Source organism: Galeopterus variegatus, unplaced genomic scaffold (assembly GCF_000696425.1).
Source record: "Galeopterus variegatus unplaced genomic scaffold, G_variegatus-3.0.2 Scaffold6778, whole genome shotgun sequence".
Classification (NCBI taxonomy): Eukaryota; Metazoa; Chordata; class Mammalia; order Dermoptera; family Cynocephalidae; genus Galeopterus; species Galeopterus variegatus.
Genome location: NW_007732889.1, coordinates 66,455 through 93,935, shown reverse-complemented (window position 1 = coordinate 93,935; position 27,481 = coordinate 66,455). Strand labels below are relative to the sequence as shown.

The following is a 27,481-nucleotide window of genomic DNA, read 5'->3' as shown; positions in this document are numbered from 1 at the left end:
TCCGCCTTCGTCCCCCCCGCCCCGGTATCCAGAGCAGAGCTCAAAGTGAATGAAATTCCGAGAACTGTAACCTCCCTCCCGCAATTGGTCAGTGCTGATTTTGGCGTGGAGTAATTGTGCTCGCCCATTCCGCCTTCGTCCCCCCCGCCCCGGTATCCAGCGCAGAGCTCAAAGTGAATGAAATTCCGAGAACTGTAACCTCCCTCCCGCAATTGGTCAGTGCTGGCGAAGGAGCCTCGTGATAGGTGGATAGTCGGGTGGGAGGGGGCTTCGTGTACCTGGGTGCCCTCACTTGGCACCATCCCGCGCCTTTTACGTGATTTTCTACGACTCGCGGGAGCTGGTGCCAAACGGATTCCTGCGGCGGCGCAGCCCTCTGACGCTTCCCCCTCTCATTGGCTGGGAGCTGCGGCTGCAGTTCCGAAGCCTAACTGGCTGCCTGCGCCGCCTCGGAGGTGAAGTGTACTCCGCTGATTGGCTTCTAAGCGCCGGTCGCGTGTGATGTCCCGGGCAGAGATTGGTCCTTGCCTGCTGGAGGCTTCTCTCGCCGGGACTTGGGACTCCCGGGAAGTGGACTGGCAGAGGAGGGGGTCAGCTAGCTGGCTCTGCGGACCGAGTAGGAGACCCCCGACGTGAGGCGACCTCGCAGGGTCCGGTGGGCTGGCGAGCTGACCCGGCGGCGGCGGAGGAGGCTTGTGAGGGGTGCGCGGGGGAGGGGTCGGCTCAGAGCAACCATGGCCCCGCAGAACCTGGGCACCTTCTGCCTGTTGCTGCTGTACCTCATCGGGGCCGTGATCGCCGGGTGAGGAACAGGCACCTGCGGGCCCGGTGTCCGTGGGTCATCCTTTGCCGGGCCGGGGAGAGCCTTGAGGGGAGAGCGGGGAGAGGGCGGCATTGCCAGACTGAGGAATGGAGAGGAGCATCAATGTGGTACGGCCGTGGGGCGGAGGAATGGGTAGTGTGGGCCAAACTAGTGGGGTGAGAGGAGAGCCGTGGGTGACAGCAGTGAGAGGGCCTTAGATCCAGAGGTCCTACAGAGCAAGATTTGCCCAGAGAAGTGGGAGCTGGGTGCAGTGCCAAACACAGCATTTGGGGAATGGGGGAGTTGCAGGGGAAGAAGGTGGCTGTGAGCGGAAGGAGTGTCACTCAGAGCTGGGGGGAAGAAGGGAGCGCCTGACTGTAATGAAGGCAGTGCCAGTGCCAGGCCGAGGTTGAGGGGACGGATATTTGTTTGCTGTGTCCTGCTGAACTGGACAAGAGGACGATGCAATGCCGAGCCTCCGACGAGCCACTGGGGGAGCTGACATTAAAGTGGGTGGGTTATAATGCCAAGCCGAGTGAAGACAGCGGTTAGGGACTGAAGGAAATTGGATTGAGGGTGCGGGAAGACCCTTTGGAGAGCCCTTGCCTTGTGCTTTCCAGCTTCTTGAGCTTTTGAACCTTAGCTGTCATCATGCCTCACTACCTCTCTAGGGTACATTCTTGAGAAGCTGAATGTTATTTTGAGCGGGAAGAGCAGTTCACCCATAGGTAGTAAACTGGGATTCTAGCCCACACACTCCTTCCCCACTTATGAATTACATAACCTTGAAGGAACCATCTAAACTCTCATCTGTAAATGAGGATAATAATGTGCCACCCTTATTCAGGGAGTAGGAGATGAACTCTTGAGGATTTTCCAGCCTTTAAGATCCATGATCCTATAAGCCTGGTGACCCAGGATATGGTATGCCAGCCTCATATTTTAGAATGCAAGAAAAAGTAGGTCTCAGCTTCTGACAATTTATAGGTTGTTCTAAATGTAGAAGGTACTACCTAGCAGTGCTTTAAATTTTAAGTTCTTGTTCTCTTAGAATTCTTTTTCCATGTGCATATATGCTTAAACTTTGTTGTCATTTTTTCCTTCTGAAATATCTTAAATTTTTAAAAAATTAGCTTCTCCTAGTTAGTGCTTTATTTTTTTGTTTAGTATGTTTTTCTTAGTAATTTTGACACTTAACAAGTACCCTAAGGTGATTCATAAAATATCAATATAAATATTGTTAATACTGTAGCTTTAAATTTCATTCATAAAGAAATATTTTACTAACTGTAATGTTGATGCTGAGCTATGCCAGCCATCTTTCTCCCATTTTTCTGAGCTTTTATTTAACTATTTTTATATTAAGCATATTCTAGTTGTAGTTAGCCCGTTTGTTATAAATGTTAGCAGTCCTTTCAACTATTTAGTTATCTCAAGAGATTTCAAGTTTTTACAGATTTGGGGAGAAAGGAGAAAGCCCCTAATTAATCGTCATGGACCCCTTATGAGTGACAATTTTAGAAACTGATAAATAAGGGCCGGCCCGTGGCTCACTTGGGAGAGTGCGGTGCTGATAACACCAAGGCTGCGGGTTCGGATCCCATATAGGGATGGCCGGTTTGCTCACTGGCTGAGCGTGGTGCTGACAACACCAAGTCAAGGATTAAGATCCCCTTAACCGTCATCTTTAAAAAAAAAAAAAAAGAAACTGATAAATAATTAAGTAATTTTTTTTCCCTAAAATGTGACCAAGAGCTTATGAAATAATTTTTTTAAATAGTCTGTCATATGTCACCTGATGTTGGTCTCCCAATGCATTTTTAAATTACCATCACTACTAAATCAGTGTCTCTATTGTGAATAACTTTCTGGGTTAGTCCATTTTTATTGCTTGTAACAAAATACCTGAAACTAGGTGATTTATAAAGAAAGCAAAATTATTGCTTACAGTTTCTGACTCTGGGAAGTCCAAAATCCATCTGGGGGTGGCAACAGTGACCCAGGGGTCTCACATTGTAAGATGGTGGAAGCAGAGAGAGCAAGAGAGAAAGACAGACTCCCCTCTTCTTTTATAAAGCCCTTAGAACCACGCCCCTGACCACCATTTTTAATTCATTCTCTGCTGAACAGTCCTACAATCCAATCACCTCTTCAAGGCTCCACCTTTCAATTACCATAATAGGATTTCCTACCCTCTTAACAGTCACAGTGGGGGCTAAGTTTCTAATACATAATAAGTCTTGGGGGACACAATTTAAACTCAACGAGTTTTGGGGCAAAATTCAATCCACTACATTCCATCCATGGTCCCGCAAAACTCATGTCCTTTTCACATGCAAATACATTCTTTTCATCCCCAAAGTCTTAATTTGTTTCAACTCAAGAGTCCAGAGTTCAAAGTCCCATCTGTGAAATCAATACAAGTTATCTACTTCCAAGATACAATGGTGGGACATAGGATACATATTCCCATTCCAAAAGGGAGAAATAAGCCAAAAGAAAAGGGTAACAGGTCCCAAACAAGTCCAAAACCCAGCAGGCCAGCCATTAAATCTCAAAGCTCGTGAATCTTGTAACTTGACCCCATGTTCAACACCCTCTGCATGCTGGTATGGGGGTTGGGTCCCCAAGTCCTCTGGCAGCTCCACTCATATGGCTTTCCTGGTCTCAGGTGATGCTTTAGCTCTTGTAGGCTGGCGTTGCATGCTGGTAGCTCCACAGGTCTGGGGTCTCCATGAACGTGATCTCGCTCTCACAGCTCCACTAGGCATGGCACTGTTGGGGTTTCTCTGCTGCAACTCTGACCCCATGCTTCCACTCTGCATTGCTCTAGCTATGGTTGTCTGTGGTGACTCCACCCCTGCGACAGATCTCTTCCTGGGCCCCCAGACTTTTCCATACATCCTCTGAAATTGCCCCAAGACTTCCCAGCTCTGGCATTCTGCAAGCCTGCAGACTTAACACCACGTGGACTCCACCAAGACTTCTGGCTTGTAATTTCCAAAGCTGTAGGTCCAGCCACACCTAGGGCCAATTTAGCCATGGCTGGAGCAGCCGAAGGAGCTGGGGTGCTGGTGTGGGGAGCACATTCTGAGGTGACCTTGGGCAGTGAGCTTCTGGAGGGTGCCTCAGGCCTGTTCCCCAAGACCATTCTGTCTCCCTAGACCTTTGGGCCTGAAATGGAAGGGTTGGCCCCAGAGGCTTCTGCAATGCCTTCAGGACCTTTTCTTCCTTCACTCGATAATCCCGTTCTTTTGTGCTAATCTTCTTAGTACCATTGGATTTTTCTTCTGAAAATGCTCTCTGCTTCTGTACCACACGGCCAGGCTGCAATTTTTCCAAATCTTTACACTCTGCTTCCCTTTTAAATTCTGGCTTTATATCATGCCCCTGCCACCATAACTCAGAGTAGGCTGTTAGAAGTAGCCATGCAGCTTCCTTAATGCTTTGCTGCTTAGAAATTTCTTCCACCAAATACTCTGATTCACAACTCCTAAGTTCGAACTTCCACAAAGTCATAGGGCATGGATACAATGCAGACAAATTCCTTGCCAGTTCACAGCAAGGGTGAGCTTTGCCCCAGTTTCCAATAAGTCCCTCCTCATTTACATCTGAGACGTTCTCAGAATGGCCCTTACTGTCGATATTTCCATCAGCATTCTGCTTGCCACCACATAACCAATCTCTTAAGGCATTCCAAACTTTCCCTTGTCTTTTTATCTTCTGAGTCCTCCAAACTCCTCGAACCTTTGTCTAACACCCAGTTAGTTCCAAAGCCACTTTCACATTTTCAAGTATCTGTTATAAGCAACACCCCACTTCTCTGGTACCAATTTTCTGTATTAGTCCATTTTTGTTGCTTGTAACAAAATACCTGAAACTGGGTGATTTATAAAGAAAACAAAATTATTGCTTACAGTTTCTGAGGTTGGGAAGTTCGAAGTCCATCTGGTGGTTGTGACAGTGACCCAGGGGTCTCACATTGTAAGATGGTGGAAGCAGAGAGCAAGAAAGACAGACTCTCCTCTTCTTTTAAAGCCCTTAGAACCATGCCCCTGGTCACTATTTTTAATCCATTCACTACTACACAGTCCTACAATCCAGCCATCTCTTCAAGACTCCACCTTTCAGTTACCATAATAGGATTTCCCACCCTCTTTACAGTCACAGTAGGGGCTAAGTTTCTAATATATAAGACTTGGGAGACACAATTCAAACTTCAGGGAGTTTTTGAGGGACATAATTCAATCCACTACACTTTCCCATTCCCATTGTTGAGAGAACGTATTTTCAGAATAAGTTCTGGTAGCTAAAATGACTTTGGCAAAAGTAACAGATTTTTGTGAGCACTGTTATTTATTCATTTCACTCAATGACTATTTATTGGTGTCTTTAGTGGGCCAGATGTGATCCCTGCCCTGAAAGTTTATTATAGTCTTATTCTATCTTCCCATTACCATTTTTTGCAAAGATCCCCTTTACAATTAATTTGATCCCTGCAAAGTCCCTGGCAAAGAGGTCAGTGGACTTCCATCTTATCTCCCAGTTCATGCCATATACATATTTACAGCTGCCGAGACATATAGGTTCCTGCATATAGGCTTTAGCAGCTGTCTGTAATAAAGGTTTAACCCAGACAAAGTAGTATACTAGAAATGAGTGCAAGACTGATATTTTCTCTCTCTTTCTCTTTTAGCAAAAAACACCACAACTCATACATCCGGATGAGTGTTATTTTCTCTTTAGCGTTATTATTTCGACTTTGGATTAACTTCTGTTTTAACCTCTGAAGTTAACCAGTCAATTTGTCTTTAACATTCTAAGAGTGCTACTCTTAGGACATTTGTGTCATATAACTGTTTTGAATAAATAAAATCATCCTTTGAAGTTGTTATTTGACTTTTGGAAGCAGTCAAAAAGTCATTTGGAGCCAATATAGGGAAAATGTGGGAGAGTTAACTTTATTATCTGATTATTGCCTGAAAATAACATATGATAATATAATAAAAAAAGATTTTCTTGGCTGACGGTAGTTCTAAAAGAAGAGTGCTACATTATTTTGAATAATCTAACATTACCCAAAAAGTACATAAGTCTCCCATTGTGATTACTTCAATATGTAAGACTCATTACAAATCCTGGTGTGTTCTCTTTTTAGTCATTCGGGTGCAGGGGGAGGGTGACATATACCTTCATTTTTGTACCTCTTTGCTCAGATACAAACCTAAATGTAAAGGGGAAAAAGACCTTTTCAGTCTTAAAGATGTAATGTATAAGTATTTAATGAAGTGTTCTCTCTCCCCCTTCCCAGGCGAGATTTCTATAAGATCTTGGGGGTACCTCGCAGTGCTTCTATAAAGGATATTAAAAAGGCCTATAGGAAACTAGCCCTGCAGCTGCATCCCGACCGGAACCCTGATGATCCACAAGCCCAGGAGAAATTCCAAGATCTGGGTGCTGCTTATGAAGTGAGTCAGTAAAAATGATAAAGTATGAAAAAAACCTGTGGATTTAGAAAAGACCGTATAATGCAGAGGAACACTGCCTTCCTTTCGGTCAATTCTATTTAGAAATATACAGTACATAAAATAGATATGATATGGAAAAATAGATAAAATAAAGGCAGTACTTGATTCTATATTGTACTAGATATTACATTCATGTTAGTAGATGCCATTTCCTGGCTTTTCTATATTAATATTTATTTTAATAAGTAGAGTAATGTTGAAAAAGAATGAATGAAAGAAAGATTGATAGATTAACTACTTATTAATCTATCAATCATTTTGGGAGCTAGAGTCAGAAATAAGAAAGACCCTAAATAAGGGTTGCAAAACTATATGCCCATGTGGAAAGAACAAGTAATATACAGGTATATGATAAAACATGCCAATGGATATTCTGCCTCCATACTGGGAAGCAATAGGAATTGAGGACTGTGACAAACTGAAGCCTTCTTGGCCCATTTCAAGGGAGCAGCTGTTTCTCAACCCCAGCCAGTTTTTGCCATATACAAATACACATACTGTGATGCCAGATCATCTAATTTTTTTCAAGAAAATTTGGAAATTCAGATTTTTATATAAATATTCCTGTTTGTAAAAATTTTGGTAACTAATTCAGTTAAATTTCTTTTTTGTGCATATCAAACAAAACACAGCTATAGTTTGAATTTGCAGCCTCTAATCTAGTGGTCAAAATACTTTTATGTGTGTCAGCTCATTTAATCTTCACTAGGACACCATGAAATGTTAGTAGAGCTAGGCATATTTTTATTCCCATTTTATAAAGGGGCACTGTGTTAAAAAACAAACTTAGTTTCTCCCACTCTTATACTCTTCCACTATACTCTCAAAACACTATACTCTTAAACCAGCTTGGTGTCCTCCAGTTCAATTCCGTCACTGTCTTCCTCTAGATAGTGTCATACCCCACAGGTTGAGGGCTCAGTCCTACAAGACTGTTCCCTACTTCCAATGCCAATCTCAAGCCCCAGGTTGTTTTACCTGTGCTTCTGACTGATGGGCTATAAATCAGGGTTTCCAAGACCCCCTCTTTGAGTTCAGTTAATTTGCTAAAGTGTCTTACAGAACTCAGGAAAAAACTTACTCATGCTTACCAGTTTTTTATAAAGAATATTACAAAGGATACAGAAGAAGAAATGCATAGGGCGAGATATGGGGGATAGGGTGCAGAGCTTCCATTCCCTCTCTGGGTGTGTGCACCACCCTCCAGGAACCTCCGTGCGTTCAGCTAACCAGAAGCTCCCTGTACCCTGTCCTCTTGGGCGTTTTATAGAGATTTCACTGGATAGGCATGATTGAAGTCTGGACAACCGTGTAGAAATTTGATTGGATGGAAAGGGTATGATCTAATACTAAATAGACTTAGTGGGGAAAACCAGCAAAGCCTCTTGGTGCAGTATTCCCTCTTCTCAGGAATAGGGCAGGATCCCTCCTTAAATAGGGGTCTTATAACCTACAATCAGACAAGGTAGGTTAGGGTATCTCTTGATGGCTACCTCCAACACAGAAAGACAGGGGAAGATTAGAATGTATTTTTAGTTTCTATGGCCTGTCATGGAGAGAAAATGGAACACATAAAAGGGCAGGAGAAGGTCAGAGACTATCTTTCATCTTTGTTGCAATGAAGCTGTTTCAAAGCTGCTTTAGGAACCAAGGACAAAAGACCAAATACTTTAACAACTTTAACAAAAGATATGCTTATTGTTTTAGTCACTTAGGAAATAAAAAGGACTATGGGAGTTATAAGGCAGGAACCATGGATGAAAAAATAAATACTTTAACAACTTTAACAAAAGATATGCTTATTGTTTTAGTCACTTAGGAAATAAAAAAGACTATGGGAGTTATAAGGCAGGAACCATGGATGAAAAAATACACACACACAGAGAAGTTCGAAAAGTTCATGGAAAAATAGAATTGAAAGATAATATGAATCTTTCCATGAACTTTTCGAGGTACCCTCATATATTTCATGATATCACAGGCACAGAAAAAAATTAATTTAACTCCAAAAGTAATAGAGCTAAAACTCCTCAATTCAAGCTTAAATCCCTGTATATTGAGAAGGCTGGAAACAAATCTGAAAAATATTTTAGTAGTCCAAAGAACCCAAAAGGAAGGGATCCCAAGACCTAGATTAAAGAAGCTACTGAACTGAAACAGTGACTTATACTCAAGTAACCCCTAGAGCTATTGGGGGTTCCCCTTTCTTCTCTTAACACCTTCAGGGATCCTGTAGGATAGAAATTCTTAACCTGGGGCCTATGAATAAACTTGAGAGGGTGGATAGCCTCTCCTAAATTGTATGTAACATTTTATTTCTTGTTAATAGTATGAATTCTGTATTTTGCACTGTATTTCCGATGAATAGTCCCATTGTCTGCTAGGAACCCAATACTGAAAAATATTTTCTAGGGAAGCTAAATTTATCATGCTCTCTAAAGAATCTACCATGTTCTTTATTCATGACCTAGGTAGGCTATACATAGATCATTCATGAAATTGCAGTTTATCAACTTTTCTATTTCACTATTTAACAACTTTTCTATTCACTAGTTCAGATTTTCTTTTTTCTTTGTACCATTCGAACTTGATTGCATTTAGTCTTAGGTAAATCAGTGTTCACAAATCAGAATCCCAGTACAGTATGATGAGTCTTTTGTGAATACAAATTTGTTTTCTCTACTGAGCTGCGGTTACTGCTGGCATTTTAATTAGTTCAGAATCTGCATGTTGGTTAGCCTGTCAACTAAGAACCTATTTTTTCTTTTAAAAATAAAATAGTTTCCAAGACCGTGGAATAAAATTTCATTCCTTAGTAAAAATGTGAGGAGGAAGAGAAAGATAATAGATGACTTCAAGGGTCATTTTTGGGCGGTTATTACAGAAGCTTCTGATGTCCAAAAAGAAAGTGACTTAAAACTAATCTTTGTTTGGGGGTTTTGAAATGGTCTTTTTTTATAGACCCAAATGTAGGGTTGGTTTGTTTGCCAAAACAAGATCAGAAAAGTAGACTTGAAAGTGAAATGCTGGAAATCCAGATAGTTTTCTTTTTCTTTTTTTTTTTTTTAAATTTAACTCTGCCCATTTCTGCTTCCCCAAAGTATCTATTTTCTAAGGATATTTGCCAAAACATTCCTTTCTCTCACCTGGTCTATCATAGTGGCTTTAGTCTAGTACTGTAGTGATTTCTGGACTAACCCATTTGTCTTTACTTTTGAGAGTGCTTACTCTCTTGTACACTCCATTTCTATTTATCCTTCTAAATGTATCTTAAATGTTGGTAAATTTTTGCCACGACTCCCTCCACATCATTCAGGCTCTGAGCCAAAAGTGCATCCTGTTGGAATAAGCCAATCAGGTCTTCTCTTTCTTTTGCTGAGTCAACAAGCCCTGTCTACTTCCACCCTCCTTTTCCTGGGCCACCATGAGGATGGGTTCGAAATAACTTTCTCCTTCAGTCTCTTGTGTAAATAGGAGTTTATAAATATCAAAGGAAAATTTTCAAACTATGTAATTTTCAAAGGTATATGTGTGCACATGCTTCAGATTGCTCTAAGTAAAAGGGAAGCCTTTTTTACTTTCTCCTTCAGTCTCTTGTGTAAATAGGAGTTTATAAATATCAAAGGAAAATTTTCAAAGGTATATGTGTGCACATGCTTCAGATTGCTCTAAGTAAAAGGGAAGCCTTTTTTTTTTTGGATGTCGAAGGCAAATTTTGAAGAGTATGGAAGCTTATTTTGTTTTTACATTCTTTAATATCATATAGAGAGTGGGCTCAATGAGAAAGCATATAGCCATGACTATGTATATAGTTTTCTGAAAACATTAGAACTTCAAAAATTCTTTTTAAGCAGTGAAATTGACTTTGAGCAACCTTCATAGAGCTGTGTCCCTTATTACTCTCTCCCCAATTTGAACTCAGGACCTTACAAACTTAAACATATATGTAAGAAAGGTAGACATCATTCTTCCACAAATGTAATTCTACATATACCAAAAAATGAAAAACGGCGTTTGAAAATATAGCAGTATAAACCTTTCTGGAGGGCCTGTCATCTGATTCCCTTGACTTGCCAATATCCTAATGTGTGGGGGTCGGGGGGTGGGAGGGTGTACGGTGTGGACATTTGGGGCCCAGCTATTTTTAAGGCTGTCCTAATTTACTTCTTCCATCACTAATGATAATCTATCATAGTCATATTCTAATTTATAGTTTAGAGATATAATATAGTATGCTGGTTAACAGTGTAAGCACTGGAGTCAAACTGCGTGGGAAGTAAACCTGAGGAATCCATCTCACCTCTTTCCTGTTACCACCCTGACCTTCACAGCCACATCCCTAATCTCAGACATGATTTTTTTAAGTGACTAGGTAAGGTTTGATAACTTTAAATTAAAAACATGAATTGATGAATGTGGAATAGACAGTGTATCAGAGAATTTAGTCTGTTAGAGAAAATGACTTTATAAACATGCCTTAATACTATACATAATGAAAACTACAGTCCATTAAAATCTTAGACACAGTATCAGGGTAAAAACAAAAAACATAAATATGAATATACCTTAACTGAATATTACCAACTCATTATCTTTTCCTCCACTGGCTTTTATCCTCAGATTCTGTCAGACAGTGAGAAAAGAAAACAATATGATACTTATGGTGAAGAAGGATTAAAAGATGGCCATCAGAGCTCCCATGGAGACATTTTTTCACAGTAAGTAATTTACTCATCTGCAAAGTATTAGAGAATGGGTCACTTAGTGATTATTAAAGAATTATCCTTGTTCCCTAGTTCAGAAGCTTTTGATGAAGAGTGGAACTCAACTGATCCAAAAATCAATTATCCTTCCTGTGGAATGGTAGTTTTCTGTTTTCACAAAGCTTCAGGAAAGACAGCACTGAGAGGGCTGTCCATTATAGCCAACTATATCAGTTAAATAAACCCTGACTATTTTAGGAGGTATTTATGTTGGTAACCAGTTCATCCTCTTCTACTTGCTGTCTTAGAATCTGCAAACCATTTAATAAGCAGAATTATTTTTGTAAGCAGTGAGATAAAAGTCCTACTCCGATACCCAGAGCTATCTCTCTTTCATCCTACCAACAGAGAGGGATGATTATGATAACCAGCATTGAAGGAGGGAATTATGGTAGAAGCTCTTTATCTCCTGCTGCACGTGGCTTTCTGGCAGTGCTGAGTAGCTAGAATAATAAGCATTTTTCCTCCTTACTCTTTGAACTCCTCTTTGTTGAACATTTGAATTTCCATATACTCAGATGATGCCTTATACTGGGAGATCTTAATCTGGGGTTTCAGGTCTGAACTTATAAACAAAAAGATGCTTGAATCTGCGTTTTTATGGGGAGAGAGTTCATTGTTTTCTTCAGATTCTCAAAGGGTTCTGTGACCCCTTCCCCAAGAGAAGTAAGAATCACTGTTGCATAAAATAGCTTCCCTTATTTAATGTTTGGAAGTGACACATTTTTAGGACTTATAAAGATGTGTGAGTAATGTGATTAGGATATCTTCCTCTTCCTCAGGATTAATTTGGCTGTTTTAGCCTACTAGGGAAGTGTCCTGTTCCCATTGGCTGTTTAAATACCTAGGGATGCCAGAAAGAGGAAGAAGCTTCCCCTTACCCCCACCCTCACCTCATCCTCCCTTCTTGCTTTTATTTAAGATTCAGGGAATTCATTCACTAGGGTTGGTTTGTGGGGAAGGGAGTTATATAGTTGTCATCATCATTGTGCTAATATCTGAGGCTTTTTAATAACACCAAAAATTAACATTAAGATCAGAACACCTGCACGATTGAAGGTCACTGTTTTTATTCATCTCAAAGTGATTCTTTTGTTACTTACAAAAACAGGTTTTGGTCTTGTATAAGCCAAAACTTTCTTCTCCTTAAGGGTTAGAAGTTTACTAAGACTGATGCTTTTTTAGCTTATTTAATTACGTACCCAAGATTTCTGTACAGAACAGGAGCTTCTTTCACCAAGGTTAGCTTCTAAAAAGCATGAAATGTGAATGCTACATATGTTCAGAATTACCCTTGAGAATTCCTTAAATTAACCATTAAATTCAGCATTATACAAGTTTACATATACTATACTCTTTCTCAATATGTTCACCATATCTGGATGTTCCTCATTATTGAAACATTATTATTTCATTGGTTGAGTCCAACATTGTATTCACTGGCATACTATACATGTATGTACTGTACTATATGAGTGGGCCATATTGTATTAAGAAGTAAATTTTTTTTCTGGTAGAGGGCAATATAGTTGATATTGTATAAATTAAAAATTGTATATGATGTATGACTCCAATGTATTAAAATTATCTTTCAGTCTTTGCACAATGCATTGGAAGGAAACAATATCTTATATCAATGTGAAGAAAACGAAATAATTGTGAGACATGAACTCTTATTTCTTTTCCTGATGCTTTCATACTTATCTACAGCTTCTTTGGAGATTTTGGCTTCATGTTTGGAGGAACCCCTCGTCAGCAAGACAGAAATATTCCAAGAGGAAGTGACATTATTGTAGATCTGGAAGTCACTTTGGAAGAAGTGTATGCAGGCAATTTTGTGGAAGTAAGTTCAAACAATACTGCTGTTCATATTGACTACCAGGGCTTATACTTTTGACTGAAAATAAGAGGTTTCTTTGTTACTTCTCTGTCTTGAGGGTGGAGGTGGGATTCATGATATACAATCATTGTTTTATGAACTCAACCAACCAGCCCAAGAACTAAGTAAAATAATACTTGATGTAATCTACCTCCACGCTACTTCCCTATTCCATTCCTCTGCCTCCCTTCAGAGGTAACTAATATTCTGGATTTTGTCTTCACTGTTCCTTTGCCATTCTTCTTTGTTTGTTTTATTACATATATACGAATACCTGAATAATATGTTGTTTATTTTTATTGTTTTTGACTTTGCAAAAATGGTGTCATATCATTAATTATCTTCTTGGACTGGTTTTTTCATTCACTCTTTATGTTACTAGGATTCATCCTTGTTGCTTATAGCTGTAATTCTTCTGGATAAAATTTCATTGTGACTGCAATTTATCAGTAGGCATTTAGGTTTTTTCCAGTTTTTTTCAATTTCAAACAGTGCTTTTATGAACATTTTGTACATATATCCAGGTACACATGCTTTTTTCAATTTCAAACAGTGCTTTTATGAACATTTTGTACATATATCCAGGTACACATGTGCAAGCATATCTCTTGGATGCATATACATAAGAGTGGAATTGCTGGGTGATATGAACAATGTTCACTTTTACAAGATAAAACCAGTTTTTTTCAATTTCAAACAGTGCTTTTATGAACATTTTGTACATATATCCAGGTACACATGCGCAAGCATATCTCTTGGATGCATATACATAAGAGTGGAATTGCTGGGTGATATGAACAATGTTCACTTTTACAAGATAAAACCATATTGTTTTTGCAATTGATTGTACCAACACTTCCACCAGCAATTTATAAGAGATAATGTAGATTTACTGCCTCTCTAATACTTGGGATTACTAGACTTCTTAATTTTTGCTCATCAGTTGGGTATAAAATATTATCTCATTGTGGTCTTGATTTGCATGTCTCTTGCTCATTTTTCTTTTGCCTTTTTTTTATTGATTTCTTGGAGTACTTTACTCTTGTTACTAATCCTTTGTCGGCTATATGTAATGCAAATACATTCTGTCAGTCTGTAACTTGTCTTTTTATTATATTTGAGATTTACTTCAATGAACAGAAGTAATTACTTTTTTATTACTTAAAATATTTTAGCATTTTCTTGTACACATTTATTGGATACAGTACATTGTTTCAGCACATTCATATTCTGTGCAATGATTCACTTAGGGTAGATAACATAGCTTTGTACCCATTAATCCACCACTTTTCTTCCCTTCCCCTCCCCCGCCTCTGGTAACAATTTTTCTACTCTCTACTTCCATGAGAACCACTTTTTTTTAGATTCCACATATGAGTGATATCATGCAGTATTTGTCTTTTTGTCCCTGACTTGCTTTACTTAAAATGATGGTTTTCAGTTCCATCCATTTTGCTGCAAATGATAAGATACCATTTTTTTATATAGCTGAGTAGTATTCCATTGTGTATATATACCACAATGTTTGCATCCATTTATCCATTGATTGACATTTAGGTAGATTCCATCTCTTGGCTATTGTGAATAGTGCTGCGATGAACATGGGAATGCAAGTGTCTTTTCTATATATTGATTACATCTCCTTTGCATATATACACAGTAGTGGGTTGTAGATTAGATCTACTTTTAGTTCTCTGAGGAACCTCCATACTGTTTACCACAGTGGCTGTACCAATTTACACTCCCACCAGCAATGTAGGAGAGTTCCTTTTTCTCCACATCCTCTCCAGTATTTGTTATTTTTTGTCTTGTTGATAATAGTAATTCTAACTGGAGTGAGATGTTATCTCATTGTGGTTTTAATTTGCATTTCCCTGATGATTAGTGATGTTAAGTATTTTTTCATTTGCCGGTTGGCCATTTGTATGTCTTCTTTTGAGAACTGTCTGTTCAGGTCCTTTGCCCATTTTTAATTGGCTTATTTGTTATTTTGCTGATAAGTTCCTCATATATTCTGGATATTAGCCCCTGGTTTGATGTGTAGTTTGCAAACCCTTCCTCCCATTCTGTATGTTGTCTCTACACTTTGTTGATAGTGTCCCTCGCTATGCAGAAGCTTTTTAGTTTGATGTTGTTCTATTTGTCTATTTTTGCTTTAGTTGCCTGTGCCTTTGTAGTCTTGCTCAAAAAAGTGCTGCCCACTCCCATTTTGTGTAGTGTTTCCCCTGTTTTCTTCTAGTACTTGCATTATCTATATGGGGTCTTTTGTGGTTCCATACAAATTTCAAGATCACTTTTTTGATTTCTGTGAAGAATGTCATTGGTAGGTATTTTGATAGGGATTGTGTTGAATGTGTATTGCTTTGAGTGATAAGGACATTTTGATGATGTTAATTTTTCCAACCCATGAACATGGGATATCTTTCCATTTATTTGTGTCCACTTCAATTTTTTTCACCTGTGTTTTATAGTTTTCATTGTAGAGGTCTTTCTTTCACCTCATTGGTTAAATTTACTCCCGGGTATTTCATTTTTTTGGTAGCTATTGTGAATGGATTACTTTCTTGATTTCTTTTTCACCTGTTTCATTATTGGTGTATAAGAAGGCTATTGATGTGTGTATGGTGACCATGTATCCTGACACTGTACTGAATTCGTTTATTCTAGTAGTTTTTTGGTGGAGTCTTTAGCATTTTCTATGTATATGGTCACATCATCTGCAAATAGGGATAGTTTAACATCCTCCTTTCTACTTTGAATGCCCTTTATTGCTTTTGCTTGTCTTATTGCACTGGCTAGAACTTTCATTACTTTGCTGAGTAAGAGTGGAGAAAGTGGATATCCTTTATCTTGTTCCAGATCTTACAGGAAAAGCTTCCAATTTTTGTCTGTTCAGTATGATATTAGCTGTGGGTTTGTTGTATGTGGCCTTTATTGTGTTGGGGTACATTCCTTCTATACCTAATTTATTGAGTATTTTTATTATGAAGGGGTATTGGATTTTGTTAAATGCTTTTTCTGCACCTATTGATATGATCATATGGATTTTTCTGATTTGCATATGTTGAACCATCCTTGCATCCCTGGTATGAATCCCACTTGATCATGGTAAATGATCATTTTAATGTGTTATTGGATTCAGTTTGCTAGTATTTTGTTGAGGATCTTTGTACCTTTGTTCATTAGAGATATTGGTAGGTAGTTTTCTTTTTTGTGTGTGTCTTTTTCCGGTTTTGGTATGAGGGTAATGCTGGCCTCGTAGAATGAGTTTGGAAATCTTCCCTCCTCTTCAGTTTTTTGGAAGAGTTTGAGAAGAATTGATATTAGTTCTTCTTTAAATGTTTAGTAGAATTCAGCAGTGAAGCCATCTGGTCCTGGAGTTTTCTTTGCCAGTAGACTTTTCATTACTGCTTCAATCTCGTTACTCATTATTGGTCTGTTTAGGTTTTCTAGTTCTTCAGGATTCAACTTTGGTAGGTTGTGTGTGTCCAGGAATTTATCCATTTCTTCTAGGTTTTCCAGTTTGCTTGCATATAGTTGTTTGTAGTAGTCTTTTATGATCCTTTGTATTTCTGTGGTATCAGTTATAATGTCTTCTTTTTCATTTCTGATTTTATTTGAGTCTTCTATTTTTCTTCATTAGTCTAGCTAAATGTTTATCTATTTTGTTTATCTTTACAAAAAACGAACTGTCTGATTTTGCTTTTGCTCTCATTTTTTCAGCTCCTTGAAGTGTAATGTTCAGTTGTTTATTTGGAGTCTTACTTTTTTTTTTTTGATGTAGACATTTATTTCTATAAATGCCTCTTAGAACTGCTTTGGCTATATCCCATAGGTTCTAGTATGTTGTGTTTTCATTTTCATTCATCTCAAGGAATTTTTAAATTTCCTTCTTTATTTCCAGAAGTAGGGCTGGCTGGTTAGCTCAGTGACTAGAGCATGGCTTGTAACATTAAAGTAAAGGGTTCAGTTCCACATACTGGCTGGCCACCAAAAAAAAAAGAATCAGAATTAATTTTAATGTGGTCAAACCTATCAGTCTTTTGTGGTTAGTTTTTGTGTCTTGTTTAAGAAATTCTTCTCTGCTTTAAAATGAGAACAATATTTACCTATATTTTCTACTAAAACAGTGTGATCTTTTAATTTGAGATTATTCATTTTTTTAATTCTGGAAAAATATATCTTCATTAGTTTTTCAAATATTTAATCCTCTTCTTTGTGACCTTTACTCTTAATGTTCTTTTAAACATGAAGAAAAAAATTCTATTTCATTATCCTTCACTGGTTTCTTCTAGGAGAGTGTCTCATTCTGATCTTCCAAGTCAACAGTTCAATCTTTAGCTATATATATTCTAATAATATTCCATCTGCTGTGTTTCAATTCCAACTCATGCTTTTATGCACAGTATTTCTACCTGATTCTTATATTATTTCTTACTTTATTTCATTTTGCTAGTCTTCCTTATTTCCTTAAGTATTATCGTGCTTCTTTAAAATTTTTGGTCTTCTCTAGTGCACTTGCTTAAAATATATGTTATCTAGTTGGTAGTGTTCTGGGGGCGGATAGTTGGACTCCTCAGGTGTGTAGCTGTTTTGTTCTGTGAGCTCCTGTGCCACTATGGGTATCGGCATCTATCTTTTCCTTTAGAGCATCTTGGGATGAGCCCTTGCCCGGTGGTTTTAACTGTTTTGTTGGTTGGTTTCTTCGTTTCCTTGGGGTATTTTTGTTTGGTGTCTGGGGTCTTTTGTTTTTTGCAGAGAGGAGGCAAGCAATGCTTATTTCAAGGCAGTTCAGGAGAGAGGCAAGAGCAGAACTTCCACTGCTTTTTTCTAGAATTTTCTCACTGCCCTCACTAGCTACTGTTGCCCCAGGTTGTAGCCACCACCTTAGACATACATACCAGTTCAAATCAGCCTCTGTCTCTGGGGCTGTCTTATAAATTCTTTGTTATAGTTATTATTTCCTGGAATCCATGTTTTCCTGTAGTTTCTCCAGGATTTTGGAGGAATCAGTCAGTAACCTATGCATATGTGCCATCTTGACAAGAAGCATTTTCTTCTTAGTTGTGGTTTTTGCTCTGAATAATTGAAAGAAAAGGACTAGACAATCACAGAAGATATGACTAGCTTGTAATAGTTTTGTTTAGACTGCAAGATAGGAGAAAAGGTCACTAAAAATACTTGGGCTATCCTTCCTTCATAAACAGGAGAGGTTGTTTAGGTGGAAGAAAAGAGGTGAACCTAATTAACTCCTGATTTCCCTTCCAAACCTGTCGTTCTGCACTCAATCATTAATACACAGTATATGTCACTTTTTGCAGTAGTGTGTTTGTAAACAAATTTTGTTTTAATCTAGTAATTGTAAAATATGTAAATGTCCTTGCTTATTATTTATTAATTAATTTATTTACTTAGGCAGCTGGCCAGTACAGGGATAGAACCCTGCACCTTGGTGTTACCAGTACCACGCTCTAACCAGCCGAGCTAATCGGCCAGCTTGGCCTTCCTATTTAAATAACCCCGTGATATATTCTTTTTTTAGGGAAAAATTACCTTGAGAGATAGGATGGATAACGGTCAGAAGCAAGGACTTTGCAGCTAAACTGTCTAGTTTAGAATTCTGGTTCTGTCATCTATTAGTTTTGTGTCCTTGGTCATGTTACTTAATCTTTCTGTGTTTCTGTTACCTCATCTGTAAAATGGAGATGATAACAGTCTCTACCTCATAAGGTTGTTGTGAGGATTGTTCATTAACTTGATTTCTTTTTTATTTTTATTTTTATTTTTATTTTTTTTTGTCTTTTGTCTTTTTTCCGTGTCCGGCATTGGATTGCAACCCTCAGTGTTGCCCCCGTACCGGACCAGGACCGGCAACGGGATCGCAACCCTCGGTATTGCCCCCACACCTCGCTCAGCCAGTGAGCGGGAACCGGTCTGTACGTGGGATCCGAACCCTTGGGCGGGAGCGCCACCGCGCTTCCAAAGCGGTGCACTATCCAGTGCGCCACCGGGCTGGCCCTATAGTAAGTGTTATGAAGTGTTTGCCTTATCAGTTGGTTAGAGTATGGTGCTGATAACACCAAGGTTCAGGGTTCGATCCCTGTGCCAGCCAGACACACACACGCACAAAAAAAAGTGTTTGCTCTAATTACTATTATTGTTTTTGTTATAATTTGTTCTGTTGACCTGAGTTTTCATGTGTTGGTAGGTGTATTAGTCTGTTTTCTTTCACTTATAACAGAATACATGAAACTAGATAATTTTTAAAGAAACAAAATGTGTTTCTTACAGTTTTGGAAGCTGAGAAATTCAAGGTCCAGGGGGTGCATTTGGTGAGGGTCTTTTTCTTGGTGGAACTTTCTACAGAGTCCTGTGGTGACACAGGTGAGAGCTGAGCAAGAGTGCATTTCCACATGCTTTCTTCCTCTCCTCATAAAGCCCCCAGTCCACTCCCTGATAACCCATTGAACTATTAAGCCATTAATCCATGAGTGGATTAATTCATTCATGAAGGTATAGTCCTCATGATCTAATCACCTCTTAAAGACTCCACCTTTTAAATACTATATGGGAGATTAAGTTCCAGCATGAACTTTGGAGAGAACAGACATTAAAACCATTGCAGTAGGCTTCAAGGGATTTTTCTCCAAGCATTTGTGTCATTCTGCTATGAAAACATACCTTGTGATTTGGTGTTTGACTAGTTAAACAGGCAAAAACAGGAATACATTTCTTCATATATATTAATTTCACATACTTAGAGGAATGGAAATAGCACTGGAAAATAGTTCTGGATTGAGTTGCCTGAAACAGGGAGGCATTTTCATTAGGTTGATCATAAGATTAGATGGTAGCCACATACCAGCTTCTGAAGGCTGTGGTTGTTTGTCAGTGGTTATGCATTACAAAGCTCAGATTTCTTAAAAGATAGTAATTCAATGAACTACTTTTTTTTTTAAAGATGACCGGTAAGGGGGTCTTAACCCTTGACTTGGTGTCGTCCAGCACCACACTCTCCCAAGTGAGCTAACCAGCCATCCCTATATAGGGATCCGAACCCATGGCCTTGGTGTTATCAGCACCACACTCTCCCAAGTGAGCTAACCAGCCATCCCTATATAGGGATCCGAACCCATGGCCTTGGTGTTATCAGCACCACACTCTCCCAAGTGAGCTAACCAGCCATCCCTATATAGGGATCCGAACCCATGGCCTTGGTGTTATCAGCACCACACTCTCCCAAGTGAGCCACAGGTCGGCCCTCTATGAACTATGTTAACTCAGTATATAGCATTTAGTCATGGCTTAGAAATGCTGATATCAAACACCTTATTTTTTGGTTCTCTTCTTTCCCTGCTCTCTTTAATCCTCCAACTTTAGAATTTGAGTCACTTAAGTATGTGTTGGCTTCACTCCTGGTTGGGGCTGATTTATCCTCCTCAAAGAGTTCTGTCAGCTTTAGGTCTCCTTGAGGGATAGCTTGCCAGTAAAGGGGAAGTTCCAGTCCAGGCATGTGTGCAGAGCCCTGATCTGGTTGAGGAGACTAAAGATTATTTTACATGAGAAAAAGGCTGATGTGGTTTATGCACTTCTCAGGTAGTTAGAAACAAACCTGTGGCAAGGCAGGCTCCTGGCAAACGGAAATGCAACTGTCGGCAAGAGATGCGGACCACCCAGCTGGGCCCAGGGCGCTTCCAGATGACCCAGGAGGTGGTCTGTGATGAGTGCCCTAATGTCAAGTAAGTGAAAGCACCTTCTTATGTTTCTGAACTAAGCAGTGCCCATTTTTTCTGAATATACTTAATGTTTCATTTTCTTCCTACTTGGAATACTAAAGCGATATTATTTGTTTATATAACATATAGTAGTTTTGCCCTGAATTTTGGTTCATTGAAGATGTAAATGGATATCAGATAACTTTTTCAAGTAGAGGCACACTATAGTCTTCCAAGAAAAAGCTCCAATGAATTTGATAAAAATTTAATTATCTATACCTGGGATTTTGTTTGCATTTTCATTTTTTTCTTTTTTAATTCTCTTTGTCTCAGACTAGTGAATGAAGAACGAACACTGGAGGTAGAAATAGAACCTGGGGTGAGAGATGGCATGGAGTACCCCTTTATTGGAGAAGGTGAAATATTGATATTGGTGTTGTATTATCATAACTTTCTGTTCTCTGCTCGCTTATGAATACCGCTCACTCTTGCCTTACGCCACAACTTAATAGCCATGTAGTAAATGTGTATATAATTTCCAATACTATTTTCACCCACTTTTAGGATACAGAAAGCCATTTATGACCATCACGGTTAGTCATTGGAAGTGGCAGCATTACTGTTTATACTTTGAATAGCATGGCCACAAGTTACTATCAGGAAGTCTAAGTCTTATCAAAATTCAGGATGTTCAAACCTTAATGGATTAATTTTTAATTCAGCAATGAAAGAAGATATATAACTGTAGTTGGCATTAATAAGATACTCTCAGACCTCCTTTTTGGGCTTAAGTCTAAAACTTGGAAAGAAAAGGCTTTAAGACTTCAAGTTCAGGAAACCAGTGAATCATTCTTTGTTTAGTAAACAAGTCATTTATTGCTGTGTCTGCAGCTCATGTGATCTTCACTAATAATCTGGAACTTGATATAACCAGGCAGAGATACTGCCCTCACAGATAGACTTGACAGAGTCAATGCCTAAGGTAGTGACTTTAAAAAAGTTTTCAACTGCCAAATAGATTTATGGTGTTCAATTTGTGTGATTTACAATATGCTATAATCTGCTCTGACTAGGTGAACCTCACGTGGATGGGGAGCCCGGAGACTTACGGTTCCGAATCAAAGTTGTCAAGTAAGTAAGCTAGTTTTAGAGATCTTTTCTTTAGCCTCTGCTTTTCAGGTGTCTCAGATTATAGAGATGTGGGTAGCTGCCAGAGCACTTCCAGACTTTTTACTCTGTTTCATGCCCTTGACTCCGTAAACAGTTATTCGTAACTCTTTAACAGTACTGAAAATTTGGAGTTGGGCCCCAGGACTGAGCCCCAGTTATTTATTTACCTAGGACTTATAAATCCAAAAGATGTTAGAAAAAAAGAATTGATAAGTAAGGAGTTATAAAAGAAAAGCAAACAAGAATAGGGAGTCAAGGAGAGCTGAGATTTTAGCTGAGGAACTATGATACCATACAAGAGTGGGAGACTTTTCCACAGAAGAAGTCCATTGCAGGCAGACCTCATTTTATTACACTTCACAGATATTGCCTTTTTACAAAATGAATGTTTGTGGCAACCCTGTGTTTGAGCAAGTCTATGGGCAACATTTTTCCAACACTGTGTGCTCCCTTCAAGTCTCCATGTCACATTTTGGTAATTCTTGCATTATTTCAAACTTTTTATTGTTATTATGCCTGTTATGGTGATCTGTGATCAGTGATCTTTGATGTTACTATTGTAATTGTTTGGGGTGCCACAAGCCACACCCATATAAAAAGACGAATTTAATTGATAAATGTTGTATGTGTCCTGACTGCTCCACTGACTGGCCATTTCCCCATTTCTCTCTTTCTCGCTCTCCTTGGGCCTCCCTATTCCCCGAGACAGTACAATATTGAAATTAGGCCAATTAATAACTGTACAGTGGCCTCTTTGTGTTCAAGTGAAAGGAAGAGTCTCATGTCTCTCACATTAAATCAAAAGCTAGAAATGATTCATCTTAATGAGGAAGGCATGTCAGAAGCTAAAATAGACCAAAAGCTAGTCCTCTTGCATCAAACACTTATCCAAGCTCTGAATGCAAAAGAAAAGTTCTTGAAGGAAATTAAAAGTGCTACTCCAGTAAACAAATTAGAAGAAAGCAAAACAGACTTGTTGCTGATATGGACAAAGTTTTAGTAGTCTACATACAAAATCAAACCTGCCACAACATTCTCTTAAGCCAAAGCCTAACTCAGAACCAGGGTTACCTCTCTTCAATTCTGTGAAGGCTAAGAGAGGCGAGGAAGCTGCAGACGAAAAGTTTGAAGCTAGCAGAGGTTGGTTCGTGAGGTTTAAGGAAAGAAGCTGTTTCTCTATATAACATAAAAGTACAGGGAAAGCAGCAAGTACAGCAAGTGTTCCAGAAGACCTCCCTAAGATCAGTGATGAAGGTGGCCACACCGACCAACAGATTTCCAGTGTGGGTGAAACAGCCTTCTACTGGAAGAAGATGCCATCTAGGACTTTTCTAGGTAGAGAAGTCAATGCCTGACTTCAAAGTTTCAAGGGATAAGCTAACTCTCTTGTTGAGGGCTAATGCAGCTTGTGACTTTAAGTTGAAGCAAATGCTCATTTACCATTTCAGAAATCATAGGACCCTTAAGAATCCCAGGTCCCTTAAAATCTACTCTGCCTGTGTTCCATAAATGGAACAACAAAGCCTAGATGACAGCACATCTGTTCACAGCATGGTTTACCGGATATTTTAAGCCCACTGTTGAGATTTACTGCTTAGAAGAAAAGATTCTTTTCAAAATATTACTGCTCATTGACAATGCACCTCATCGCCCAAGAGCTCTGATGGAGATGTACAAAGAGGTTAATGTTGTTTTCATGCCTGCTAACACAACATCCATTCTGCAGCAGCTCATGAATTAAGCAGTAAATTCGACTTTGGTTTCATAAGGCTGTAGCTGCCAGAGATAGTGATTCCTCTGATGGATCTGGGCAAAGGTAAATTGAAAACCCTTTTGGAAAGGATTTACCATTCTAGATTCCATTAAGACATTCATTCCTGGGAGGAGGTCAAAGTATCAACATTAACAGGAGTTTGTAAGAAGTTGATTCTAACCCTCTTAGATGACTTTGAGGGGTTCAAGACTTCAGTGGAGGAAGTAACTGCAGATGTGGTGGAAGTAGCAAGAGAACTAGAATTAGAAGTGGAGCCTGAAGATGTGACTGAATTGCTTCAGCCTTATGATAAAACTTGAACAGATGAGTTGTTTCTTATGGATGAGCAAAGAAAGTGGTTTCTTGAGATGGAATCTACTCCTGGTGACGATGCTGTGAACATTGTTGAAACGACAACAAAGGATTTCAAATATTTCATAAACTTAGTTGATAAAGCAGCAGCAGGGTTTGAGAGGATTGACTTCAGCTTTGAAAGTTCTACTGTGGGTAAAATGCTATCAAACCTCATCGCATGCTATAGAGAAATCTTTCATGAAAGGAAGAGTCCATTGTCCATCAATACAGCAGACTTCATTGTTTTATTTTAAGAAATTGCCACAGCCACCTCAGCCTTCAGCACCCACCACCCTGATCAGTCAGCAGCCATCAGTATTGAGGCAAGACCCTCCCCCAGCATAAAGATGACAACTCACTGAAGGCTTATATGATAGTATTTTTCAGCAGTATAGTATTTTTTAATTAAGATACGGACATTGCTTTTTTAGGCATAATGCTATGGCATACTTACTAGACTACAGTATAGGGTAAACATAAATTTTATATGCACTGGGAAACCAAAAATTTTGTGACTTGCTTTATTGTGATGTTTGCTTGATTGCAGTGCTGTGAACCTGCAGTATCTCTGAGATATGCCTATACATAATATGTAGCTTCTATTACATAATATGTGGCTTCTGTGAAGAGAGAGCTCTTCTCCTTTGGTGGGCTTCTCTTCAGCATGAAGTGCTGTTTAGACAAAAATGACAGAAATTTGGCCTGGGAGTCAGGCTTTCTGGTTTATTATTTCTCTCTTGCTACCACTTTGGAAACCAGTGATACCTCTGCATCTAAGGATTCATTGAAACAGGGTTCCCACCAAACTATGGAGAAATGGCCCACCCACTGCTAGGACATTTTCCTCACCACACTCTTTAATCTCATTGATCTTTTCCCCAGCTTTCTTTCTCTACCTTGTCTTTCTCATCACTTCCCAGAGAAAGTGAAACATGTGCTATTCCCTGAGTAAACCTGGTACCTTCTCAAGTCCTTGTCTTTGCCTGAATTCCCTCTCACCCTATCCACCCCCTCTTCCCTGTACCCACCTCATCTCTATCTGTAAGGCTCAGGAAACATCCACAGACCTGTTCCTGATACCTGTCTTCCCACTCCCCACTGCCAGAAATTGTCTCTCTCTTTCCTGCCTAATCTAAAGACTTATAATTATTTGTGTACTTTGGCTTCTGCTGATTGAAAGCTCCTTAAGAGTCGGGTTTAATAAGACATAACTTTATAGTCTGCATTAATACTATGCATTGAGGTGTGTCTAATAAATGCTTATTGTTTGAAAGAATGTTGTTCATCTTTTTCCAAGATTTTCCTAACAACTTTTGAACTCTTCCCAAAGAAAGATGGAGGTTAATGGTTTTTATCTTGTTCTGTTTTTAGGCACCCAATATTTGAAAGGAGAGGAGATGATTTGTACACAAATGTGACAATCTCACTGGTTGAGTCTCTGGTCGGCTTTGAGATGGATATTACTCACTTGGATGGTCACAAGGTAAACAAACCAATTTTTCTACTTCTTTTCCTTTTAAAGCCTTCATGTGTGTAGTTTTGAGATTATTTCAGCCGCCTCAATCATTTAGAACCACAGGGACTCCTTTCTCAATCTTGTTCTGCCTTCTCTTCTTACTCTGCTGCTAACACCCAACAATAGCAGTGCCACAGACCTTTCAGCTACTGAGAGGTGATTACACAGTCTTTGGCAGTCTTGTTCTTATAGTTTCCATTGGCAAAACCTTGCTTTTGTATTCGTTTATGTGTTTGATTTTTCTTTTTCTTTTTTAAAACCTTTTCTCTCTTTGATTTGCGTTGTCCTAATGATGTTTCCCTTGCCCCTTCATCCTTTCTTCTGAGCTGTGACATTAACTTTGTGCACCGGTGCTTACTAGAAGCTGTGTGATATGCTTTGTGCATACAAGTCCTGCTCCAGTTGATTCTCTTTTGCTTTCCAGGTACGCATTTCCCGGGATAAGATCACCAGGCCTGGAGCCAAGCTATGGAAGAAAGGGGAAGGGCTCCCCAGCTTTGACAACAACAACATCAAGGGCTCTTTGATAATCACTTTTGATGTGGATTTTCCAAAAGAACAGTTAACAGAGGAAGCAAGAGAAGGTACAGGGTATAATGAGAGAGAGAGAGAGAGAGAGAGAGAGAGAGAGTGTGTGTGTGTGTGTGTGTGTGTGTGTGCGTGTGTGTGTGTTTATCTGTGTATTGTATGAGAACAGGGTGGCAAATAAAACAAAACTTTCTAGTGACATGAGACATAAGCCATTAACACTAGTGGAACACAGGGATAAGAGTGAACTCACCTTTCTCTGTAAAGGCAATATTAAAAATCTGCATGTCACTGTGTTACTGAAGGCTGTGTAAGCTGGGCTTTGAACCCTACAGAGTGATAGTTTGTATGGGAGTGAAACAGAATCACTTAAAACAAAGGAACTGGATCAAACTTTGAAAGTGAGGATGAGATGTAAGAGTAGAATAGGAGGATTAGAGGCTAAGAGGTGGATGTCTGTGATGACTGGTTGAGAAGAAGGCCCAGTTGGGGGTCCTAAATAGAAAGAGAAAGGAGAATGGTGAAAGAGTTAAAAACTGAAAAGAGAACAAAGAAGGAATGGAAGACTTAGCTGAAGAGTTTTCTTTCTCTTTTGATTGCTTCTTGCCATTCTCATTCATGGGGTTTTATGGGATGTGCATGTGGTATGTGGGCCTCAGAGAAAGAGAGGAGGAATCATCTTGGATGCACATGTGCATGTGTGGGAATATCCACATGCCATGAAGTTGGAGATTGGAGATTGGTAGCTGTTTGTTTAATTCAGATCCATGGTTGTCATAACACCTTTTATGAGCCTCCCCATGAAACACACTCTTTAAACCAGAATCATCTTGGATGCACATGTGCATGTGTGGGAATATCCACATGCCATGAAGTTGGAGATTAGAGATTGGTAGCTGTTTGTTTAATTCAGATCCATGGTTGTCATAACACCTTTTATGAGCCTCCCCATGAAACACACTCTTTAAACCATAGGGAAGTCACATTTTTGTTAATGGAGTCATTTGTTCATTCTTTCTTCAGGTATCAAACAGCTCCTGAAACAAGGATCAGTGCAGAAGGTATACAATGGACTTCAAGGATATTAAGAGTGAATAAAATTGGACTTTGTTTAAAATAAGCGAATTAGCGATATTTATTATCTGCAGGGGTTTTTTGTGTGTGTTTTTGTTTTTATTTTCAATATGCAAGTTTGGCATTTTTTTCCCTAATGATCATCATGAAATGAATAAGAGGGTTTAAGAATTTGTTCACTTGCATTCAGAAAAGAATGACCAGCAAAAGGTTTATTAATACCTCTCCCTTTGGGGATTTAATGTCTGGTGCTGCCGCCTGAGTTTCAAGAATTAAAGCTGCAAGAGGACTCCAGCAGCAAAAGAAACACAATACAGATGGTTGGAGTTAATTGTTAGCTATTTCATTCAAAATGCCAACTGGAGAAGTCTTTTTAAATACATTTTGTTGTTATTTTTT

At 39.1% G+C, this 27,481-nt stretch overlaps 1 protein-coding gene across 1 annotated transcript; it reads left to right on the top strand.

Moving 5' to 3' along the window:
- The first annotated feature begins 515 nt into the window (after positions 1 to 515).
- Positions 516 to 27,481, top strand: DNAJB11 (DnaJ (Hsp40) homolog, subfamily B, member 11). Its single transcript, XM_008591237.1, has 10 exons — positions 516 to 802; positions 6,114 to 6,270; positions 10,951 to 11,048; positions 12,804 to 12,936; positions 20,569 to 20,711; positions 21,021 to 21,103; positions 21,761 to 21,818; positions 25,336 to 25,447; positions 25,905 to 26,064; positions 27,032 to 27,481. The coding sequence occupies exons 1-10, from the start codon at positions 735 to 737 to the stop codon at positions 27,094 to 27,096; spliced, it is 1,077 nt and encodes a 358-aa protein (XP_008589459.1). The 5' UTR covers positions 516 to 734; the 3' UTR covers positions 27,097 to 27,481.

Coding starts and splice junctions, on each gene's coding strand:
- DNAJB11 (XM_008591237.1), top strand. CDS start 735: ATGGCCCCGCAGAACCTGGGCACCTTCTGCCTGTTGCTGCTGTACCTC. Junction 12,937..20,568: donor ATGCAGGCAATTTTGTGGAA/GTAAGTTCAAAC, acceptor TGCACTTCTCAG/GTAGTTAGAAACAAACCTGT. Junction 20,712..21,020: donor GATGAGTGCCCTAATGTCAA/GTAAGTGAAAGC, acceptor TCTTTGTCTCAG/ACTAGTGAATGAAGAACGAA.